The 18,229-nt window shown below is 37.0% G+C and overlaps 9 protein-coding genes across 9 annotated transcripts; 2 read left to right on the top strand and 7 right to left on the bottom strand.

Moving 5' to 3' along the window:
* Nucleotides 1–15: 15 nt before the first annotated feature.
* On the bottom strand, nucleotides 16–2,983 carry SPOG_01751 (DUF1212 family protein). Its single transcript, XM_013166855.1, has one exon. It carries the CDS (start codon nucleotides 2,717–2,719, stop codon nucleotides 443–445), a length of 2,277 nt encoding a protein of 758 aa, XP_013022309.1. The 5' UTR covers nucleotides 2,720–2,983; the 3' UTR covers nucleotides 16–442.
* Nucleotides 2,984–3,147: 164 nt separating this feature from the next.
* Nucleotides 3,148–4,449, bottom strand: SPOG_01750 (uncharacterized protein). The gene is made up of 2 exons (XM_013166854.1): nucleotides 4,352–4,449; nucleotides 3,148–4,290 (listed from the first exon to the last, which is right to left on the bottom strand). The coding sequence occupies exons 1-2, from the start codon at nucleotides 4,364–4,366 to the stop codon at nucleotides 3,310–3,312; spliced, it is 996 nt and encodes a 331-aa protein (XP_013022308.1). The 5' UTR covers nucleotides 4,367–4,449; the 3' UTR covers nucleotides 3,148–3,309.
* Nucleotides 4,450–4,564: 115 nt separating this feature from the next.
* Nucleotides 4,565–6,455, bottom strand: SPOG_01749 (uncharacterized protein). Its single transcript, XM_013166853.1, has one exon. It carries the CDS (start codon nucleotides 6,353–6,355, stop codon nucleotides 4,754–4,756), a length of 1,602 nt encoding a protein of 533 aa, XP_013022307.1. The 5' UTR covers nucleotides 6,356–6,455; the 3' UTR covers nucleotides 4,565–4,753.
* SPOG_01748 (WD repeat protein) lies at nucleotides 6,444–8,142 on the top strand. The gene is made up of 5 exons (XM_013166852.1): nucleotides 6,444–6,786; nucleotides 6,828–6,901; nucleotides 6,965–7,071; nucleotides 7,117–7,889; nucleotides 7,938–8,142. The coding sequence occupies exons 1-5, from the start codon at nucleotides 6,743–6,745 to the stop codon at nucleotides 7,948–7,950; spliced, it is 1,011 nt and encodes a 336-aa protein (XP_013022306.1). The 5' UTR covers nucleotides 6,444–6,742; the 3' UTR covers nucleotides 7,951–8,142.
* On the bottom strand, nucleotides 8,002–9,731 carry SPOG_01747 (minor serine/threonine protein phosphatase Ppa1). Its single transcript, XM_013166851.1, has one exon. It carries the CDS (start codon nucleotides 9,353–9,355, stop codon nucleotides 8,423–8,425), a length of 933 nt encoding a protein of 310 aa, XP_013022305.1. The 5' UTR covers nucleotides 9,356–9,731; the 3' UTR covers nucleotides 8,002–8,422.
* A 208-nt stretch (nucleotides 9,732–9,939) lies between these two features.
* Nucleotides 9,940–11,276, bottom strand: SPOG_01746 (phosphoric monoester hydrolase). Its single transcript, XM_013166850.1, has 4 exons — nucleotides 11,143–11,276; nucleotides 11,038–11,076; nucleotides 10,773–10,845; nucleotides 9,940–10,720 (listed from the first exon to the last, which is right to left on the bottom strand). The coding sequence occupies exons 1-4, from the start codon at nucleotides 11,183–11,185 to the stop codon at nucleotides 10,180–10,182; spliced, it is 696 nt and encodes a 231-aa protein (XP_013022304.1). The 5' UTR covers nucleotides 11,186–11,276; the 3' UTR covers nucleotides 9,940–10,179.
* A 451-nt stretch (nucleotides 11,277–11,727) lies between these two features.
* SPOG_01745 (inner membrane protein) lies at nucleotides 11,728–13,632 on the top strand. The gene has a single exon (XM_013166849.1). The coding sequence runs from the start codon at nucleotides 11,802–11,804 to the stop codon at nucleotides 12,783–12,785; it is 984 nt and encodes a 327-aa protein (XP_013022303.1). The 5' UTR covers nucleotides 11,728–11,801; the 3' UTR covers nucleotides 12,786–13,632.
* Nucleotides 12,797–15,940, bottom strand: SPOG_01744 (zinc finger protein). Its single transcript, XM_013166848.1, has one exon. The coding sequence runs from the start codon at nucleotides 15,790–15,792 to the stop codon at nucleotides 13,069–13,071; it is 2,724 nt and encodes a 907-aa protein (XP_013022302.1). The 5' UTR covers nucleotides 15,793–15,940; the 3' UTR covers nucleotides 12,797–13,068.
* Nucleotides 15,941–16,151: 211 nt separating this feature from the next.
* SPOG_01743 (sphingosine-1-phosphate phosphatase) lies at nucleotides 16,152–17,989 on the bottom strand. Its single transcript, XM_013166847.1, has 3 exons — nucleotides 17,752–17,989; nucleotides 16,909–17,656; nucleotides 16,152–16,846 (listed from the first exon to the last, which is right to left on the bottom strand). The coding sequence occupies exons 1-3, from the start codon at nucleotides 17,929–17,931 to the stop codon at nucleotides 16,533–16,535; spliced, it is 1,242 nt and encodes a 413-aa protein (XP_013022301.1). The 5' UTR covers nucleotides 17,932–17,989; the 3' UTR covers nucleotides 16,152–16,532.
* Between the last annotated feature and the right edge of the window lie 240 nt (nucleotides 17,990–18,229).

The raw sequence follows: 18,229 nt of genomic DNA, 5'->3' as shown, positions 1-18,229 counted from the left end.
ATATAGTCAGTTGTTATAACTCATAGTCAGATGTCTTCCATTACCCATTGTGCTACTTTATTTTTCGTGCAACTTGATTTAGTGTCTACTGTATTTTTTCTTCAGCAGGACAGAGTAAGTAGGCCTACTTGAAGTATCAAGCATTTTATTCATGCAAGGATAACCATGAGAGGTATCAGTAAAAACAAAATATATAATATAAACTTAGTAAACCAGGTATAATTGCACAACGAGGATTCAACGAATTGTAAAAGAGACATCATAAAATAAATAAATAAATAAAAACGACACTGAACTTTTAATGCTTTTAATGCTTTTAATGATTAATAGTCGGACATCATCATCATCATCACGACAAAATCGTATCTAAACATAAAAAAGTTAATTATTATATGAGAATGTAACACAGAAAAACAAGGATATAGCATGCAACAAAAATCATTTAGAAACTGAATAAACCGGAACGACGTTTTCCAAAAGGATAAATAACTAATGCAGAGGCGAATAAACCAACGGAAATTCCAATAGCTATCTGAACCATATTTATACCAAACGAAAGAGAACTATTGTTAAAAGAAGATTCATCAGTACCACTTGAGTTGCTGCTGTTACTAATCTGGGTAGCCAAATCGATTCCGAACTTTACACCACCTTGAGCAGCTAAACCAGAAGGTACTTGCACAAAAATAGCTGGTAAAACAGCAGCAAACGCGACACCTTGTCCTAGGCGAGAGTACAAATTTCCAAGGCAACCAATAACAAAAGCGGCTATCGCGTTTCCTATTGCGGCTGTATTTTTGAAATGTTTTTGGGTTGTAAAATAATTGACGATATAGCCAACACAAGATATGAATAAAGCCATCGGCCATTGGGATGGCCTTGCCTGATTTACAATTAATAAACATAATGTAAAGAGAGGCACAAACAAAATTCTCCATTTGTCGTCAATGTATCGGTCAGCACTGCAGACGTACTCCGAAGTTGCATGATGATCCATCCAGCCATAAAGAGCAGCGCCTATAGCAATACCGAAACTCAGAAATAGGGAATAAATAATTGCATAGAACATTCGAACACTACCTGCAACAATGTTTTTACTTTGCAGTTCAAGGGATCCACACAAAACAATATAACCAGGAAGGATTAGCACAATTGCACCTTCTGCTAATGCTGCAAAACAAAAAATAGGATTCGTCTTATTTGCGTGATCGCGATAGATACTTCCAAAAGCTCGACTCAAAAAGGATGTTAAAATAGAACCGGTAACCTCCAACAGACTATTGTACAAGGGTGATCGTGGAGCAACAAGTAGTTGAAGCGTTCCGATGATTAAACCGAAAAAAAAGCAAATTGGAAGATCAATCCATCCACCTGAAAATGCAATTGGCAAAATAAAGGCACTCGCGAAACCATAGGTTACAATCAATATCCAGGTTTTAAAATAAGGAGGAGATTTTAAGATAGTATCAAGTCCCTTGATCGCTTCCTCAACGCTCATCAAGTCGTGAATAACAGCTTTATAAACATCATGAACTAGTTTCAATTTTCCCAAGTCGACAGTTTGATTAACACGAACAATATGCATGTCAGAGGTGTGAGTATTCGTGTCTCCAAACGAAATAATCATACAGCCGGGAACATATAAAAATTGTCCTTCAATCTCCAGAACCTTTGCAGTAGAAGACATGTGTTCTTCTAAACGATGGCTCGGTGCACCATGAGTCATGAGTGCTCGGCAAAGTTTTAAAATGTATTTTTGCCTTTGTAATACATCTGCCAAATGAACAGTAATCTTGTATTTTTCATTTAAAGGGGACACTTTCTTTGAGTGGTGCGGGAAATGAAACTTTTTTGGTTTTTGGTTAGGTAACTTGGGAAGATCCGATAAATCATCACGGGACTGAAATCCTACGGCTGGACTCATAAATGTCTGATTTGAAGCACGCATGAGATCTGTAAGCGAATGACTGGAAGAAATTCGTGCATGCTGCTTTTGTAATTTAGAGGGACTTGGCTGTTTTAATGATATTCTACTCGAGGTAACCGTGTCGGAATTCGTATAAAGCTTTAGCAAGCTGGAGAGAACACCAGCTCTATAGTTCTTCGGATGACCTAACATGTCCATTTCATCTTCGAAAGGATCTTTTTCATTTTCTTCGTCGGTGTTCTCTTCTGTATTTTTCATTGCGTTTAATCTCATGTGCTCTAATTTTGCCGAAGTATGGGCTGCAACAAGTTTATAAGCCTCGTTTACCGTTGAAGATACATTCGGCGGAGTAGAGGACAAATCTGTAGCAGATTGATTCCTTGTTTGATTAATTCCAATCATAGGAGCAGAATGGCTTCGGTCTAAGGTGGGTCTTCTAACCGGTAAATTATTAACTGAAGGATTCGAGCTATCTTGTGTTCGGATACTTGAAGCATAACGTTCCTCAATGCTGTTGTTATCAGACACAGGTCGAGATGCAACAGGACTTGGTAACGTTGGAATATTCAAGTTTCCATTGTCCACGGAACCCGCAGAACCTGTTGGTCGATAACCGACAGCGGGAGAAGGAGCCCTATGAATAGAAAGAAATTGAGGTCCATCATCTTCTTCAGACTCTTCGTCTCCTTCTTCTATCATGAAGGAAGGAGGTGGTCGCTGATACGATGTTTGATTATTATTCAGAAAAGGCCTTCTTTCAGTGTTGAATCGCACTCTTCGATTCCCTTCCATTTTAATCTATTAAACAATTATTTAATGAGTCATTAACAGGAGATATATATATACGATCCAGATTGAGGAAATATCCTCGTTTTAATGGGTTGTGTGAACGAACGCTCGATCCTGCTTTACCAGGCAAATGAACCTTCGAGAAAATAAAAAAAACAGCCGATTTACTATCTTAAGAAAGGTTTAAAATATATTTCAACTGTCTCTTAAGGAATTGGGAATGAATGGCCGTAAGTAGGTACGTACTGAAGAATTAGTATAGGCACATCTTAGGTATATTCAATGCATATTATTCTTATATATAGCTGCACAAACCAGGCTCGCTTATGATAGTTCAAGTATAGAAATAAACCTATTACATACTTATTTATTAACTCCTTTCTTTTTAAATGTATAGGTACAATTCTACTCACTTTCCAGAAGAAAAAAAAGGCAAACCATGGAATCACAAAAGTAAACTTATTGTCATTAACTAGCTAACAATATTAATTATACATTTTATTGCTATTGATGAGCATATCATATACCTTTCAAAACCAGATTTTTTTAGGTAGATGCATCATTAGTTCGCAAGTACTGTTCTGTTGGATGTCCTATATGACAGGATCGCTATTAGAGGTTTTGGGCATTGGTCGGTTCGTTGGTTTATTAGAATACTTTAAAACATCACGAAGGAAAGAATTATAGGTAGTCGGCAGTTGCAACTCATTCCCTTTTGATATTAAAAAATCAAGCATTGTTAATACTTCATTGTGATTTAACAGCTGATTCAAGGGAACGTTTCGGAAGATGGACTTTGTGTGACATCCTACACGATAGAAACGAGGGGTATTGTATCGAGAGAAATTCAAATACCTGGATATAGGAAGCTTGGTAATGATTGCCATATTCTCCAGAAGGTATTTCTGTAAGTATTCAAATTGAGCTTGCGTGCGCGTAGGATTTCCGCGACAAGAATAGAGCAATTCGAGAGCTACAATAGAAGGTAACGTTGCTAAATCCAGCAACTTGTAGACAAGTAAATTCTTATACGGAATGCAATTTGCTTTTATATCTTCCGAATTAAAGATTAGCTTAACTAAATCCATCGTCTTATATAAGTCTTGATCCATTGGTTCCATCTCCTCTTCATTTTTCAGTAGAAGGTCATACCTAAATGGGAAAGGAACTTTTGAAAGATAAACCTTTCCACCTTTTTGTTGTAGTCCAAAGCGTCTGGTCGTCAATTCGTATAAAGAAGCTCGCATAAAGCCTCTGTGAGTTAGCATTCGAATTACTTTGTCTGTAATCGAAAACGGTTGATCAATCAAAACGATAGAAAGCGAATCATTGATCTGATTTGTGCGAAATAGATCTTCCAGCGCCTTAGTTGTTTCATCCCATCTCGTAGACAAAAAAAATGCTGTATCTGGTTGGGATTTATGACCTTTTACAACATATCTTTGACCAAGCGAATTCAATTTATCTTTTTCTTTCTTTTCCGCGTTTTCTTTTTGTCTCTGGATATCCTGAACTGCGTTCTTCAAACTATTTCTCAATACCCATATCCCAGACCTTTCAAGGTTTTGAATCCGCTATTGAAACAAAATAGTTAGTATGGGATCATATACAAAACAAATAAAAGTAGACTCTTACAGTAATCAAGCCCATATACAATGGGTTTGTTTTGTCTATGATGGTCTTCGCTCTTGGCTGGCGGCAATCTTGCGTTGCCTTTAGTTTCTACTTTACAGCATCAATACACTTCCTTGATATGGATCGTTTCATTATTCATAAATTTATTGAAAATTTAAAAAAAATTTTGTAAATGACAGACTTTACATTTTCATAGTCGTACATAGCAACTGTGCTCGATCAATAGCTGTTTCTGCACTGTAGAAAAGGTCAATATCTTCAGATAGAAATTTAATATAAAAAAAAAATTATAGGATTAATAAATAATTTTCTATAAACAAAATATATCTACGCAAAATTGTTGTGTTTCCAAAACTGTTTGCATGAAGCAATGTAGTCCAAAAATATAAATCAAAAAGTCCATTAGTAGTAGCTCCTATTCGGAGGATAGTGAATGTACCTAGGGTCATTCACGGGATAACGGTGAAGCGTAGGATTTGGAGTCATTCTTCTATAATCCACAGCAGCTGATGGGTTGTAGTAACCAGGAGTAGAAGGCACTTGCATCTGAGGGAAAGCATTTGAGCTTCTCATACGATGATGATAATACGGCGAATAAGACGAGGAATAGTTATACTGATCGTTAAAACCTTCGAAGTCTGCATAACGAGTAGTGGATGGAAAGTTCTGTATTTCCTTCGAAGAATAATCTGCAGGGTAGTCATGCTGCGGCAAATATGATCCCTCCCTGTTGTAGGGTGCAAATTGCAGAGGAGCTACTGAGTTTCTAGAAGGGACACTCATAGGTTCAGCCGCAGAAGGATAAGGAGAATGCATTCCCGTCATACTTCTTTCGTATGGATGGAAGCGAACCTTTGTTTCGGCAAACTCGAAATCGTAGGTAGGTCGTGATGATCCAGCATCAGAGGGAAAGGGACTCAGCTCACTGGGAGGTAAATCCGGAACTCGTCTTATGGTTGTTTGAGGTTGACTCACGTTATACGGAACCCAAGTTGGAGAGTATGGTTGCTTTTGTTGCTGCTGCTGGTTGGGAGATTCTAACGAGCTTAGCATTGTTGCCAGAGGGGGCGGTGGTGGTGACAATTCCTCATCTTTAACAGTTACATTCGAAACCTCATCCTTTAGAGAAGAAGAGTAAATCTGTTTAGGAGACTGGTGGATTGGTGCAGATGGAGGAGGAGAAGGAAACCGAAGAGCAGTCTGAAGTTTATCAACGCTCGGAAAAGACGATTCATTCGCAGGAGATTGTATATGCTTCAGACTAGGAACGGAGAAGGTAGGGACTCGTGGAGGGGAGGGTGCAGAAACACGAGAAGGTGCAAATGCAGACATGGGAGGGGAAGGTATATCAGAAGCAGATTTGGAGCTTTTGAGAGAAGACGCTTGCTTTACCGTGCTAACGTCTATTTTTTCAAGACTTTTACTCACAAATGAGAGAAGTTGAGAAGAAGCCTTTTCGTTCTCGGGCTTTGCAGGTTTCATCGCATCTGCTGATGTTGATTTTTGAGAAGACACGTGAGAAAGAACCGGTAAGCTTGACGATATAGGAGACGATTTTTCCAAAATTTCATTTTCTTCATTATTGGTGTTTCTATGATCAGGTTCTTGATCCAAAGCCGCACGTCCCAGCTGTGGTGTCTCCAATGATCCTTGTGGCTTCTGTACTCGAGATGACCCCAACCCAGGGATATTCGTAAACTCACCAGATACAGGCTTCAATTCTTCTATCAAAGGAGTCTCACTTACTGACCTCTTCAATTCAGAAGGTTCACGAACTTCCTGTTCTGAATTCTTCACTTCCACGGTGGAGTCCTCATCCTTTTTACTCTCTTGTGGTTCTTCCTTCTGTTTATCGCCTCCTTTTAAAGAGCTTTTTAGCCTTTCCTTTAAAAACTTTAACCTGGCTTCTTCTGGGACCTCAATTCGGCTGTGTTTACCTTCAAAAACCGCATTTCGAAAAACAATGATTTTTTCGCACTCCTGCTCCCATTCTACGGCGTTCATTGATCTCGCAATAGCTTAATTATATATATTTGTATGTTTATGTATTTATATTATAAGCGTTTTTTCTGTCCGTGGCTCTTGCCAAACCCTTAGCTTCATCAAACGTAGTTGTTCATTGTGAAACACCAACGGTTCTTTCAAGAAACAACCATTGTCGATTCAGTCATCATTAACAAAAAAACTCGAAAGTTGTAGTTTGTTATATATTTTTTTTACTATATTCATGAAAACAATTTCCTTGGCTTGTAAACGATTGCATTGAATTTACTTTGAAGAGAAGATCTGATTTTATGAAGCAATTTTTGGAGCTTAATGGTATCTTAAATAAGAAGAATTCTTTAAAGCAACTCTCTTTCTTTGGCTTCTAGGATTTCCAAAATTAGAATCATGGCTCCTGTCGTTTTATACTGCTCTTGGAACCAGGATCAAAGGTAAGTACCTTCATGATTTCATGTTGACAGTCTGTATTTAGCTGCCTGTCTATTGGGACAGAAACCGGATTCCAGATTTATCAATGTGATCCTTTTACTCTACGTTTTTCAAAAGGTAAGGATAGGCCATAACAGGCTACTTTGAATTGTTTTTGGGATAAGCAATAACAGTTGGCAGAAACACATGGAGTCGCTTTCTGTGAGATGCTTAATCGATCATCACTTATTGCGCTTGTTCAAGTGTCGCCTGCGTCTACTCGATTGCTCAAGCTTATTGATATTAAGGTTTGTTTGCTCAAAAGTTTTTCTTATTGACATAATCGTTTTTAGAAAGACGTTGAGCTTTGTCGCATGTTTTATCCCGCTCCAGTATTAAATATTCGTCTTACTACTACTCGTCTGGTTGTTGTTATTAAAGGAAGCATTTACGTTTACAACCTTAAGAATTTGAACTTGATCAATACTTTGGCTACAATTCCTTCAAATAAAATCGCGTTCTCTGCTCATGAATCCTTTATTGCCTATAATTCCCCCCAGGCTCCAGGGTATGTGTATCTGACTTCATTAGAGACAGCGATGCCGATTACTCTGCTGCACTGTCATTCCAGTCCAGTGCGGTGTATTGAATTTCATCCGGACGGACATCTGATAGCTACAGCATCGGCAAAGGGTACAGTTATACGTATAATGTCTACATCAACAGGGGAAAAGGCTATGGAATTGAGGCGTGGCTACATACCAGCTTCCGTTGTTTCGATTGCTTTTCACTCAAAGAAACCCTTTCTGGCCTGTGCTTCAGAAAACGGGACTATTCACATATATAAACTATCGAAGCAAAATTTTTCTGAAACTACTCATTCTCCTACTTCTTCTATGAGCAATTCATCGTCTTGGTCAAAGTTTCTTAAATCCAACGTTACCAAACCATTAGAAGCTCGAAGAGAGTTCGCTACAGCAAAAATACCAGAGGCATCATTTTGTGGAAAAATTATTTTCTCTGCATCGAAACCTCATGTACAGGTAATCTCTTATACTGGACAATACTATCGCTTTGTGGTTGATTTTAAGCATGGTGGAAACTGTGCCATGCTGGAGAGATACATGTAAGTTGGAAGATAGTTGTGATAATTTTCTGTTAACTTATTATTTAGACTTGATGAGTAAATTATGGATTTACGGAACGGATTATTGATAATGACCTTTATAATCTCCAATATGCATAGAATCATGCTTTTTAATGAATTTTGTATGAATCTTATTAGGCTTTCCTTGTCATAGTTTGGAATTTTGCTATTAGTGTCTTAATGAATTTATTATTGGTACAACCTATTTGGAAGTATTCAACGCCTTTAAAACAGTTTCATTGGGTTTTTGTTAAGAATTGTAGTATTCTAGCTTTTCATCTGTATACAATCCTCCTCCTGATTAGTTCGCCAGAGTAGTCCATGCCTATTGCAAGACTAGACGACAAAAAAATATCATGGATCATAACATTACAGCGTGCTAATTTTCAAAAAACGCGGTTGGAAGCTTGATTTATTGAGATTAAGTATAAATGAGAAGAGTTGAATAAATTAATAATGACTTGCCAAACAGTAGCGTAAGACATAGAAGTAAGGAAAAGAATAAAAAGAAATTATAGAAAGTAATCTGGGGTCCTCCTTGTAACCCTTAGTTCATCTTTTCTGGGTGCAGTTTCATACTGAATAAACGCGTAGTTTATGTGATCATCAATTCCCATGATGGCTGCTTGGTTTCCGCAACGATAACAGTAGTTAGGAGCAGAAAAAATTGTCACTACGTTATGGCTATTTGTCCAGTTATAGCCCTCCATAACCAGTTGATGGGCTCTTGCAATCATGTCCAAGCCGTTGTTATGATTGAAAGTCTCGGCGATATCTGGTCCAAATGTGTAACCAGCACCACGAGGAGAAATACCCCATCCAGGTCGGTCTTCTGGGTCGGACCAAAGAAGATCACAAATGGGACCCTCATGAGGAATTTCTTGAATACGGTCAAGAATACGGATATGATCTAAGGTATCGATGCTAGGAGACAAACCTCCATGCATACAGAAAATTTTGTCTTCTATTAAGGCTGTTAAAGGCAAATAGTCAAAAAGATCAGTAAAGCATTGCCATATATTAGCATTGCCATATTTCCGAAGACATTCATCATAAAATCCGTAAACTTGGGTAATCTGCCTAGACTCATGGTTACCACGAAGGATGGTAATGCGATGAGGGAATCGGATTTTAAGTGCTACCAATAATGAGACAGTTTCCACACTGTGATATCCCCTATCCACATAGTCACCCATAAATAAATAGTTTGTATCAGGAGAATGTCCTCCAATATTAAACAATTCTTGTAAGTCATGAAATTGCCCATGGATGTCACCACAAACCGTTACTGGGCACCGTACACTTTGCACATTCGATTCATTCGCTAAGACTCCTTTGGCGATTTCACACATTTGGTAAATATCATCCTCAGAAAGAGGTTCGCATCTCGACAGCTGTTCAATCCAGCCGTCTACATCACCTCTGGAACTGCTTAATTCCGCCATCCTTCTAACAAAATTAAATGCAAGTCAAAAGCTGCTGCTGAATAAATCCAAAATTAACGGAAGAAGCAGAGAGCCTCAATACAATTTTTTTAAGAGTAACAAAATATACTTAGTATTCAGAATGTTCCTTTTCTTTCTTATGTGAGCACAGCACCGACGATATCAACCTCTCTTGTAACTGGATTTGAATCTCCCTAACGAGAAGAAGTCTAAGGTGTATATCTTTTAATTAAAAGATATAAAGAGTCGAGCTTCTTTATTTTTTTTTCCTTCTAAAAAGCTGAGTACTCTTCAGCTAGTTTTTGGTAAAGGAAAAGAAAGTCAAGTGACCACCGGTTAAGTAACGGGTGGATGATTCTTTATAACAGTGAACGTATTTATTGGTAAGCTCCACCAACTGAGGGTATAAGGAAGAAGAAGGAGAAGAAGGTAATAAAAATTAAAATGAGATTTTAAAAAGTAAAAATAAAAAAACGCCTTATTTGTAGGACCGAGTTTCTTCCTACAAAAGGATGGTCTCAAGTTCTGGAATGGATCAGAAAAGGAGATATCGCTAGTTTATTTAAAGGATCTACATATTTAGCGAAGCTTATATTATCAGATTATAAACAAAGGATTGCTTGAAATAAATTCATATTTCTGATAGTTTTTTTGGTTTTATTATTGGCTGCTTCTCAATAAAATAATTACAAATGGTTTGATTTCGTTCTTCTCTTTGGTTCACATCTAGTTTAGCAAACAATTCCTTGCTAAAGACAACGATATCACTTATGAAATGACAAGGTTGTATAGTAATAGCTCTATAAAAAAAGAGATGACAAACTTTAAGCGGTCATTTTGGCCTTAAATTCAATCAAGGCCTTATGGATATCTGCAAACGTCTCAAATTCGGTATAGGAAACGTTTTCTCTCTTGCAATATGTAATTAAATCGCGTCCCTTCTTTGCATATAAGTGTTCGGTTTCTTTGGCAGCACTTAAGTCAGAGACACCATCTCCACAGTAGACCATGTGAGGTCGCTTTTCCTCAGAAAGTTGAGCATATGGACGAATGGTGAGACTCTTATCATGACCGAAATGAGTATCGTCATGATAGACGATGTTCCAAGTACCATCTTCATGTACATCTATGCCATTGGAGACGATTTCAATTTTGGAAGCCTCGTCCTTACCCAAGTATTGTTCAAAAAGATGACGAATGAAGGGCTCCATCCCGCTTGAGAGAATTACTAAACGAACGCCTTCTTTCTTGCACCAATCATAAAAAGGAGGGAAATCAGGATCAATAGCAACGTTCTTTTTCATAGTCTCAAGAGCTTCTTCATACTTCAATGGTACACTATTGAGCATTCTGGCAAACACATCACTTGAGATTCATTAGTACCGGGGACCTTTTGCATCAAATGTGCTAAGCATACCGAAAACTAAGTGTTCCTTCGATAACTTTTTGGTTCAGTTGAACACGCATAGCTTGACCCAAACCATAGTTATCTGTAGGATCAGTTAGATGCTTTTTGAATTGGTAGAGAAGCAAATCTTCCTAGCAATTGGAACTGGTTCCTTGTTTGACACCTGTCGAACGGTAGGTTTCCATCTGGTTCAGGTACGTATTTTACTGATGCGCAGATAGAAATGCCTACAAAAAAGAGACTATTTTTCTTTTCATATTGCTTTACTACTTACCACTCAAATAGTCATTGGAGTCTTGCTGAGTAATGGTGCCTAGAAAGCAAAATGTGAGCTATTATACATTTTATGGAAGAAGCCTTTTTGACATCAAATTAATACCATCAAAGTCACTGAAGACATATAACTGTTTTGTATTTGACATAATATTAAGAGACAGCTTGGATATCAAAGATTTTTGCAATGCTTACTTGCTCGGGATGTGGTTTGCTAGGACGAAGACTATAGAAGGTGCTTAAAAGAAAAGTTAGAATCCAATAACATTATTCGTTTGCAATCAAAAGAATATCAATAAAACATACAAAGAATTCAACAAAACCAGGTTCTATTGAGTTTTATGAATCCTATAATATTTACCAACAATCGATTTACTACTTGAGAAAGGTATTGCCAAACATGTACAAGATCCTTAGTCTTTTCATACATGGAGAAAGTTTTATAGATGAAGAAAAGGATCCTGGGCGACCAGACCTTTAGGTCCCTTCAATCCTTACAGAAATAAAATTCAAGGTTATAGAGGTTTTCGGATGTTCCTTTTTACTGATCTTTTATTCGATACTTGTGAAACTACATTTTAATGGACTAATTTTATGAAAATTATGGAGCTATAAACGAAAACAAATGCATAAAAACAACTCTGAATACCTACCTTTTTTGATCCCACCTAATCTGATAATTTAGACTACCTTTTAAGCGAAAATGAAACCAAGTTACTTCGAACACTGGCCCTCTCAAACATTTCAAGAAAATCGGATTTAATTATGAAGGTGAATTGGAATGGTTTAACAAATGCTTTTAGGCAGTTTTCGTTTAAACTTTCCTCCGTTCGTCCTGGGAGGGAAGCGTTTTCATTCCGTGAAGCTATGCTACGAGCTAGTCGTAGATTGAATGAGTTTACTGGATACACTTCTATCGAGTCTTTAAAAAAGACTGTAGTTTTACGAGAACAACAACTAAAAGACCTAAGAAAAGTAGCAAATGAGGCTCGCAAAGCATACTTAGAAGCTGTCGAAAGGAGGTCTTCTAGTCAACGAGAAGTTAATGAATTGATTCAACGAAGAAGTAGCTGGTCTTCAGCGGATTTGGAGCGATTTACCAGATTGTATAGAGAAGACTACTCCAACAAAGAAAACGAAACACGACTCCAAGAAAATGTCGAATCTACTGAGGAAAAAATTGAAGATGCACAGAATGGACTAGTGCAATCTATCCTTTCGCGGTACCATGAAGAGCAAGTTTGGAGCGATAAAATCCGCCAAACAAGCACTTGGGGTACTTGGGGACTCATGGGTATCAACGTTATATTGTTCATTGTAGTCCAACTTATATTGGAACCGAAGAGACGGCGACGATGGGTTCATGAATCAATGGAGTTTGTTGAAAACGAAAACAAAGATAAAATGGAATTTCAGATTCAGAAGCTGAATGAACTAGAAGAAAAAATCTCGGAGGATGTTGCCAAATATGGGTTGTTATCTTCACAGAATTCTTCCAAGGCGACTTCTGATACTTCGTCAAAGCCTTCAGCTTTTTTCCAGAGCCTTCAACAAATACCCTCTTTAAACTTTTCATCTTTCAAAGCTTTTACCGATTCCATCAAAGATATTGTGCGTTACATATTTTCCCCCTCTCTTGTCGTACAAATAACTCATAAACAACTTTCTATGCTATTGACTGAGTGTTTCTTCACTGGAGGAACAATACTATGTTCAGTTCTACTTTTGTTCCGTCTTTCCAAACATTAACGAATATCCTAAATCAATGAAACGTTTTATTTCTTTGGTTTTGGGTCTCGATATGCATCGTAATTCCTTTTATACATGTCTTTTAACTATTACAATCCGCAAATAAACTATAAATTATTTGGTTCTTTCTTGGTCTTGCTATAATATTTATTGAAAGTGAAAAAATCTTACCATGAATTTAACAATCTTTATTTTCACAAAATTTAGGATCGATCAATTTACGATCATAAATAAGAATAAATATTTTTAGATGTTCATAAAAAGTATTTCGTTTTCTGGAGCTTCACAACCATTGACAGCGTATACATTCGTCTTCTATACACCGTAAATGGTAAGAATGCCTGCACCGAAAATGTACCATCGGTAACTCGAGATCTGTATTACAAGCAGAGCATTTAGACTCTTGAACAACAAAAGCAGTCGTCCGTAAATTAGATAACTCGTTGCTTAATTCCAAGATTTCGGATTTGCCTATTTGAATGCCTTTCCTTTTTTCAGATATTTGACTCTCAAACCTGTTTACGGCGCTTTCTACGGCTTCCTCAATCATGCCTAAACTGACGACATCTGATTTGCCTAAAATCTCGGCAAGCTGGGTGGGTGAAATCAATCGATGGTTAATGATGTATTCTGCAACCTCTTTTAGTTCTTTCAACCAAGACTCTAGCTCGTCTGTTGAGGCAAAATAATTAAGCATCATAATATATAGTTCAGATTGATCTTCCCCGTGAGCACGTACCATTTCCATCGCACTGCTAACATCGTTTTGTTTACAAAAAGATCGAAAGATGTCTAATGTTTGACCAGACTTCCCCTGTACAAACCTAACCCCGTCATCGAATCCTAGAATCTGAGAAATTAGGAATGTAGCATTTAGATCTAAATGTTTTTCCGAATTTTTTAGTAATAAATTAGCTTTTTCTTTCCAGAATCCTTGAGCTTCCTCGTCGTTTGAAGAATGAGATTCCCTTATATAGGCTTCAAAAAGACAAGTATTAATGTGTGTTTTATATTCTCCAGAAACATACGATAAGATGGCTTCCAAAAACCGTATTAATTCAGAATTATGATTCAAAAAAATATGAAAACATGTCTGAGGATTTGGGGCGACGTACGTTTCATCTGCTTGATCTTCTTCACGATCTGTTTTTTCTTCGGTCTTTTCCGTATTCAGATCAGTAACTGTAGAAGTTATACCAAATGGGGTAGCATTAGCATAAGGAAGAAGAGAAAGATAAGTTTGCCGCAAAGACTTTTCATACTTTGTTTGAGATTTTGACCGCAAGTATTGCTTAGATTTATGGTTATTAGAATAAAAAGATATGAAAAGATCAGTCGTTTCTGTTGGTAAATTCGATAGCAAAACTCGTCCAAACCGCAGCAATAACGGAAATAACCTAGATGGAACGACTTCGTACATATAATCCAAAGTTTCGGAATATTTCTTTTCTTCCAAAAGAACATCAATAACTCGCTCATAGTTATTAAATCGAATACCAAGATGTTTAGCTTCTTCAAGCAAACCAGACCGATGGCAAATATCAAATGCCTGATCAAACGCGAACCCACCAGTATCAATCAGTCTATTTATTCCCTTCAGATTTTTTGTTTCCACATAACATGAAAGTAGTAGTAATTTATGATCAGAATTAGCCATCTGATTTTGCATGAGAGCTTCTATAAATCTTACAAGTTGGTCAAGACGCTCTGCTTTAAGAAAGTCTAAGCAAACGACTGGAATATTAACCGATGTGATTGCTTTGATATACCAATCCATAGATAAAGAATAATCTCCTTTACGAAATAAAAAGCGAGCATACTCTATCATTAAGTTTTGTAGAAAGGATAAATCCAAGTTTTTCTGTCGAGTAAGGGAAATGGCTAGATCGTACATTGTTTTTTGACTAAGCAGAGAGATTTCCTCATTAAGGTCGATTCGTTTCAGTTTCAAGACAGAGTTGTCTGACATTAATATCAAGAAACCTTCATCTAATGATAATATTTCAGCAGAAGGATCACTTAAAAAGCCTTCCCAAACAATCAATTTCCTTGGAAAATCTATTAAAAGTAATCTAGAAAGTGGTGTTGCCAAACGACCTCTTTCTATTCTTGAGAGTGAGTTTGAGGACGACAAGCCCTTTCTTGAATTAGGCAAAACCGCTATCGACGAATCGGTTACCATTGGTGAATAATGTAAAGCCAGTATTGGACCTTGTGTTGTCAAAAAATGCTTTTCACCGGGGAATGTAAAGCAAACTTTGTCCTGTTTGGGAAAGTAAAATGTAAGGCCATCAGAGCGAGAGCAGATAAACGAAGGCGAAGTAGTCGTAAGAGAGGAAATATTCTCTTCGTTATAGCTTGACGAGCAATTAATGGATGTACCGAGTGTATCTAGGGTAGTTATATTCTTTCCTTTGATAGAATAAGTTTTGTTGGTAGTCGAAACATAAAGAATCAAAACCTCGAATTTTTGATATACTAAGCTGGTAATTGGCTCAGCTAGCTTAAAACTATTGGAAATACGGAGCCCTCTGTCACGAAAAGGAGTTCCATATAATATTAGAACGAGTCCACCAAATCCACACGCCAAATATCTCTCTGATAATGATTCAGTAACAGCCACGATAGGATGGGGTTGTTCATCAACTATAAACTTGTTGGTAGATACAAGTGAAAACCCTTTTTCTGATGAAGGTTCCTCTTGAGAACAGGAAAAAGCGTAGATGACTAAAAAGCTTGGACCATCCTGTTCACCAAAGTTGTAAAATAATAGGAATCTTTCATTATCGATCCAAAGTATTTGCTGAATAGCTATTTCATGTTCGAGATCAATTATTTGCTGTACCTCTAACGAAGAATTGTATAGGGATACCCTTCCAGAAGTGTTACAGGCTAAAATTTGATTTCCAAAAGCTGAAATAGACACATTTTTTCTACTAAGGTTTTGATGTAGTTCCTGTTTTTGGAACAGAGTCACCCGTTTCCAAGTTCTGATGAAAGTAGTCATGATTAATGCCTGTTTCAGGCAAACTGCAAGTCCAATAGCGCTTTTAATACATAAATTTAATTCTATTTGAAATAATATATAGGAAAGTAAATCCAATTGTGACAATACAATAGATTTTTTATGGCTATGCGAGGAACGTGAAAGAAGTGGTAGCAGTAAGGAATATAATTATTCTTTAGGCCTATGTACAGATCAAAAGGATCAAAGGTATTTCGTTTATAATTAAATAATTAATAATCATAACAATTTGGAGTGTTTTAGAAATAAGTTGAAAAAGAATGATACTCGAAGCTTTGTGAGATCAGCGTTTCTTTAGTATACAAGGGTACAGATTCAATATATGAAAAAATAAAAAGAATTAAATTAATAAAAAGAAAGCTATTTAAACACGATAAATTTATACTTACAAACTGAAACAACGAAAAACCAAAAGAAATAACCGTAATGAGTACGCAACCAAACAATCATAAAAACAATCCATAAAGGAAACCAAATGGGTGACTAACTAGCGATGATAACCTTGCACAGTCTCGAAAGAAAATATAAACAGCCAATAATTGAAAATCGAGGTTTATATCTTCCACTGAGTCAATTTTAATTAAACAATAAAAGTCACTTCGATTTCGATAAGAGATGAGTAAGAATATGTCAAAGAATACCTAAAAGTCAGAACATTATGTAAAAGAAGGAAGTTTTTCTTGATGTTTTGTATATCAAATCCTTGTACAAAGAGCAGAAACTTAGATTCTCCAGCAGCGAAATACGATTGGAGCAAAGTAAGTGGAAAGAAATCCGATCCCTGCATAAATAATGATCCTAGCCATTGTCTCTGAGTCAAAGCAAGAAGGATTTTCGTAACATTCATGAGCAGAAACATTTCCCAAAGGTGTTTTAGTGGTACCTAACACATGACTGGAACCACTAGCGGCATGAATCCCTTTTGACCCGGACGAAGACTGCCAATGACCAATGCGTAACGTTTTATAAATTTGTGGTAAAACCGATAACAGAACTTGTTTGGCGAAAGACTTCCAGAAAAGAATCATAGTAACACCTAATCAGGTTAGCAAACGTAACTACAAAAAAAATCAATAGGTAAATAAAAATGATGCATACCGAAAATAACTCGAAGCATGAACCGTATGAGGAAAAACGCGTTGATATCGCTTATTAAATAATTTATAGACTCCGGAGATGAAAGCCATGTCCCCATATCAATACCCATAATTACTGAAACAAAAGAAATACTATCATCAATGCAAATACATTGTTCAGCAGGCAAGGGATGTAACCATATAAGATATAGGGAAAGTGCAGCAACCCCAATGGGCACATGGAAAGATGCACTTGTACAAATGGAATGAAAAAGATCACCATATTTCCATTGAATGCATGCTAGAAAAAGTCCCATGAGAGAGCCAACACTTACGTCCATAAATCCATGCATTCCGCAATAGATCCGACCCAGTGAAATCGAAAAAATGTAGACAAGGCTAAGAAGCAGAAGAGAACTAAATTTGAGAGGGGAAATTGAATCTTTCACACTTATGAGAAAAAATATCGAATAACAGCCTGTGGAAACTGCGTTCGTTGTATGTGTACTTGGAAACCCATATTCGCACTCGGCATCAGAGGACAAAGTCAAACGAATCAGAGGTGGTGATAATGGCCGTGGTAAACAAAGGAAATCTTTCACGATGCCACTGACATAAACCCCTGCTGCAAACAACTGCGTAATGTCCAGCGTAAAGTTTATGCATCCGGACCAGAAGAAGATTGGCAATGCAAGCATAAAGAAGACATGAGTACCAAGGGTAGCGCTGTAGGAGAAGTAATTATCTAGCCATGATCTCCTTGTATGCGTCTAAATGAGCTAGTTAATATGTGTTTCATGCAATATATACGGCATAGGATGAAACCTCCATCAATGAAGCTCTCATCTCCAATTTAAGTGCATACCTGTATTTTATGAAGGTACAAGCTTTCTCTACGAACATATGGTAAGAGAAATTCCCGCAATTGATATCGTAAGCTTGCTTTTCCGAACAATTGACGGTAATATCGCTGACTTTTGTGTCCAAGACACTTTTCGTTCACCATAGCAGTGTCAACTTTCTCCATAGTATCCGATGGATTCATGATGACAGAGCATTTAAGAGAGTTGTCCCGCCTGGTCTGTTTATGAATTGAAATGATTTTTTCTACATACAGACAAATAGCAAACAAACACGCTTACGATTGCGTACTGCAAGCAGTTTCGGTATTGAGTTTACTGACTCTTTAGACTACAGTAATAAACAAAAAGTAAAGGAATCAATTTGCTGGTGATTAAAAGTGATTTCAAGGATTGGTTTTAGCCTTTTAATGGTTTGTTAAAGAAAAAATTACTTTCGCATCTGCTTGGAAGAAGTTTCTTTAACTGCAATCATGTAGAGTA

Source organism: Schizosaccharomyces cryophilus, assembly GCF_000004155.1.
Source record: "Schizosaccharomyces cryophilus OY26 unplaced genomic scaffold supercont4.2, whole genome shotgun sequence".
Classification (NCBI taxonomy): domain Eukaryota; kingdom Fungi; phylum Ascomycota; class Schizosaccharomycetes; order Schizosaccharomycetales; family Schizosaccharomycetaceae; genus Schizosaccharomyces; species Schizosaccharomyces cryophilus.
The sequence above is the reverse complement of the archived record's forward strand: the minus strand, read 5'-3'. Positions and strand labels throughout refer to the sequence as shown.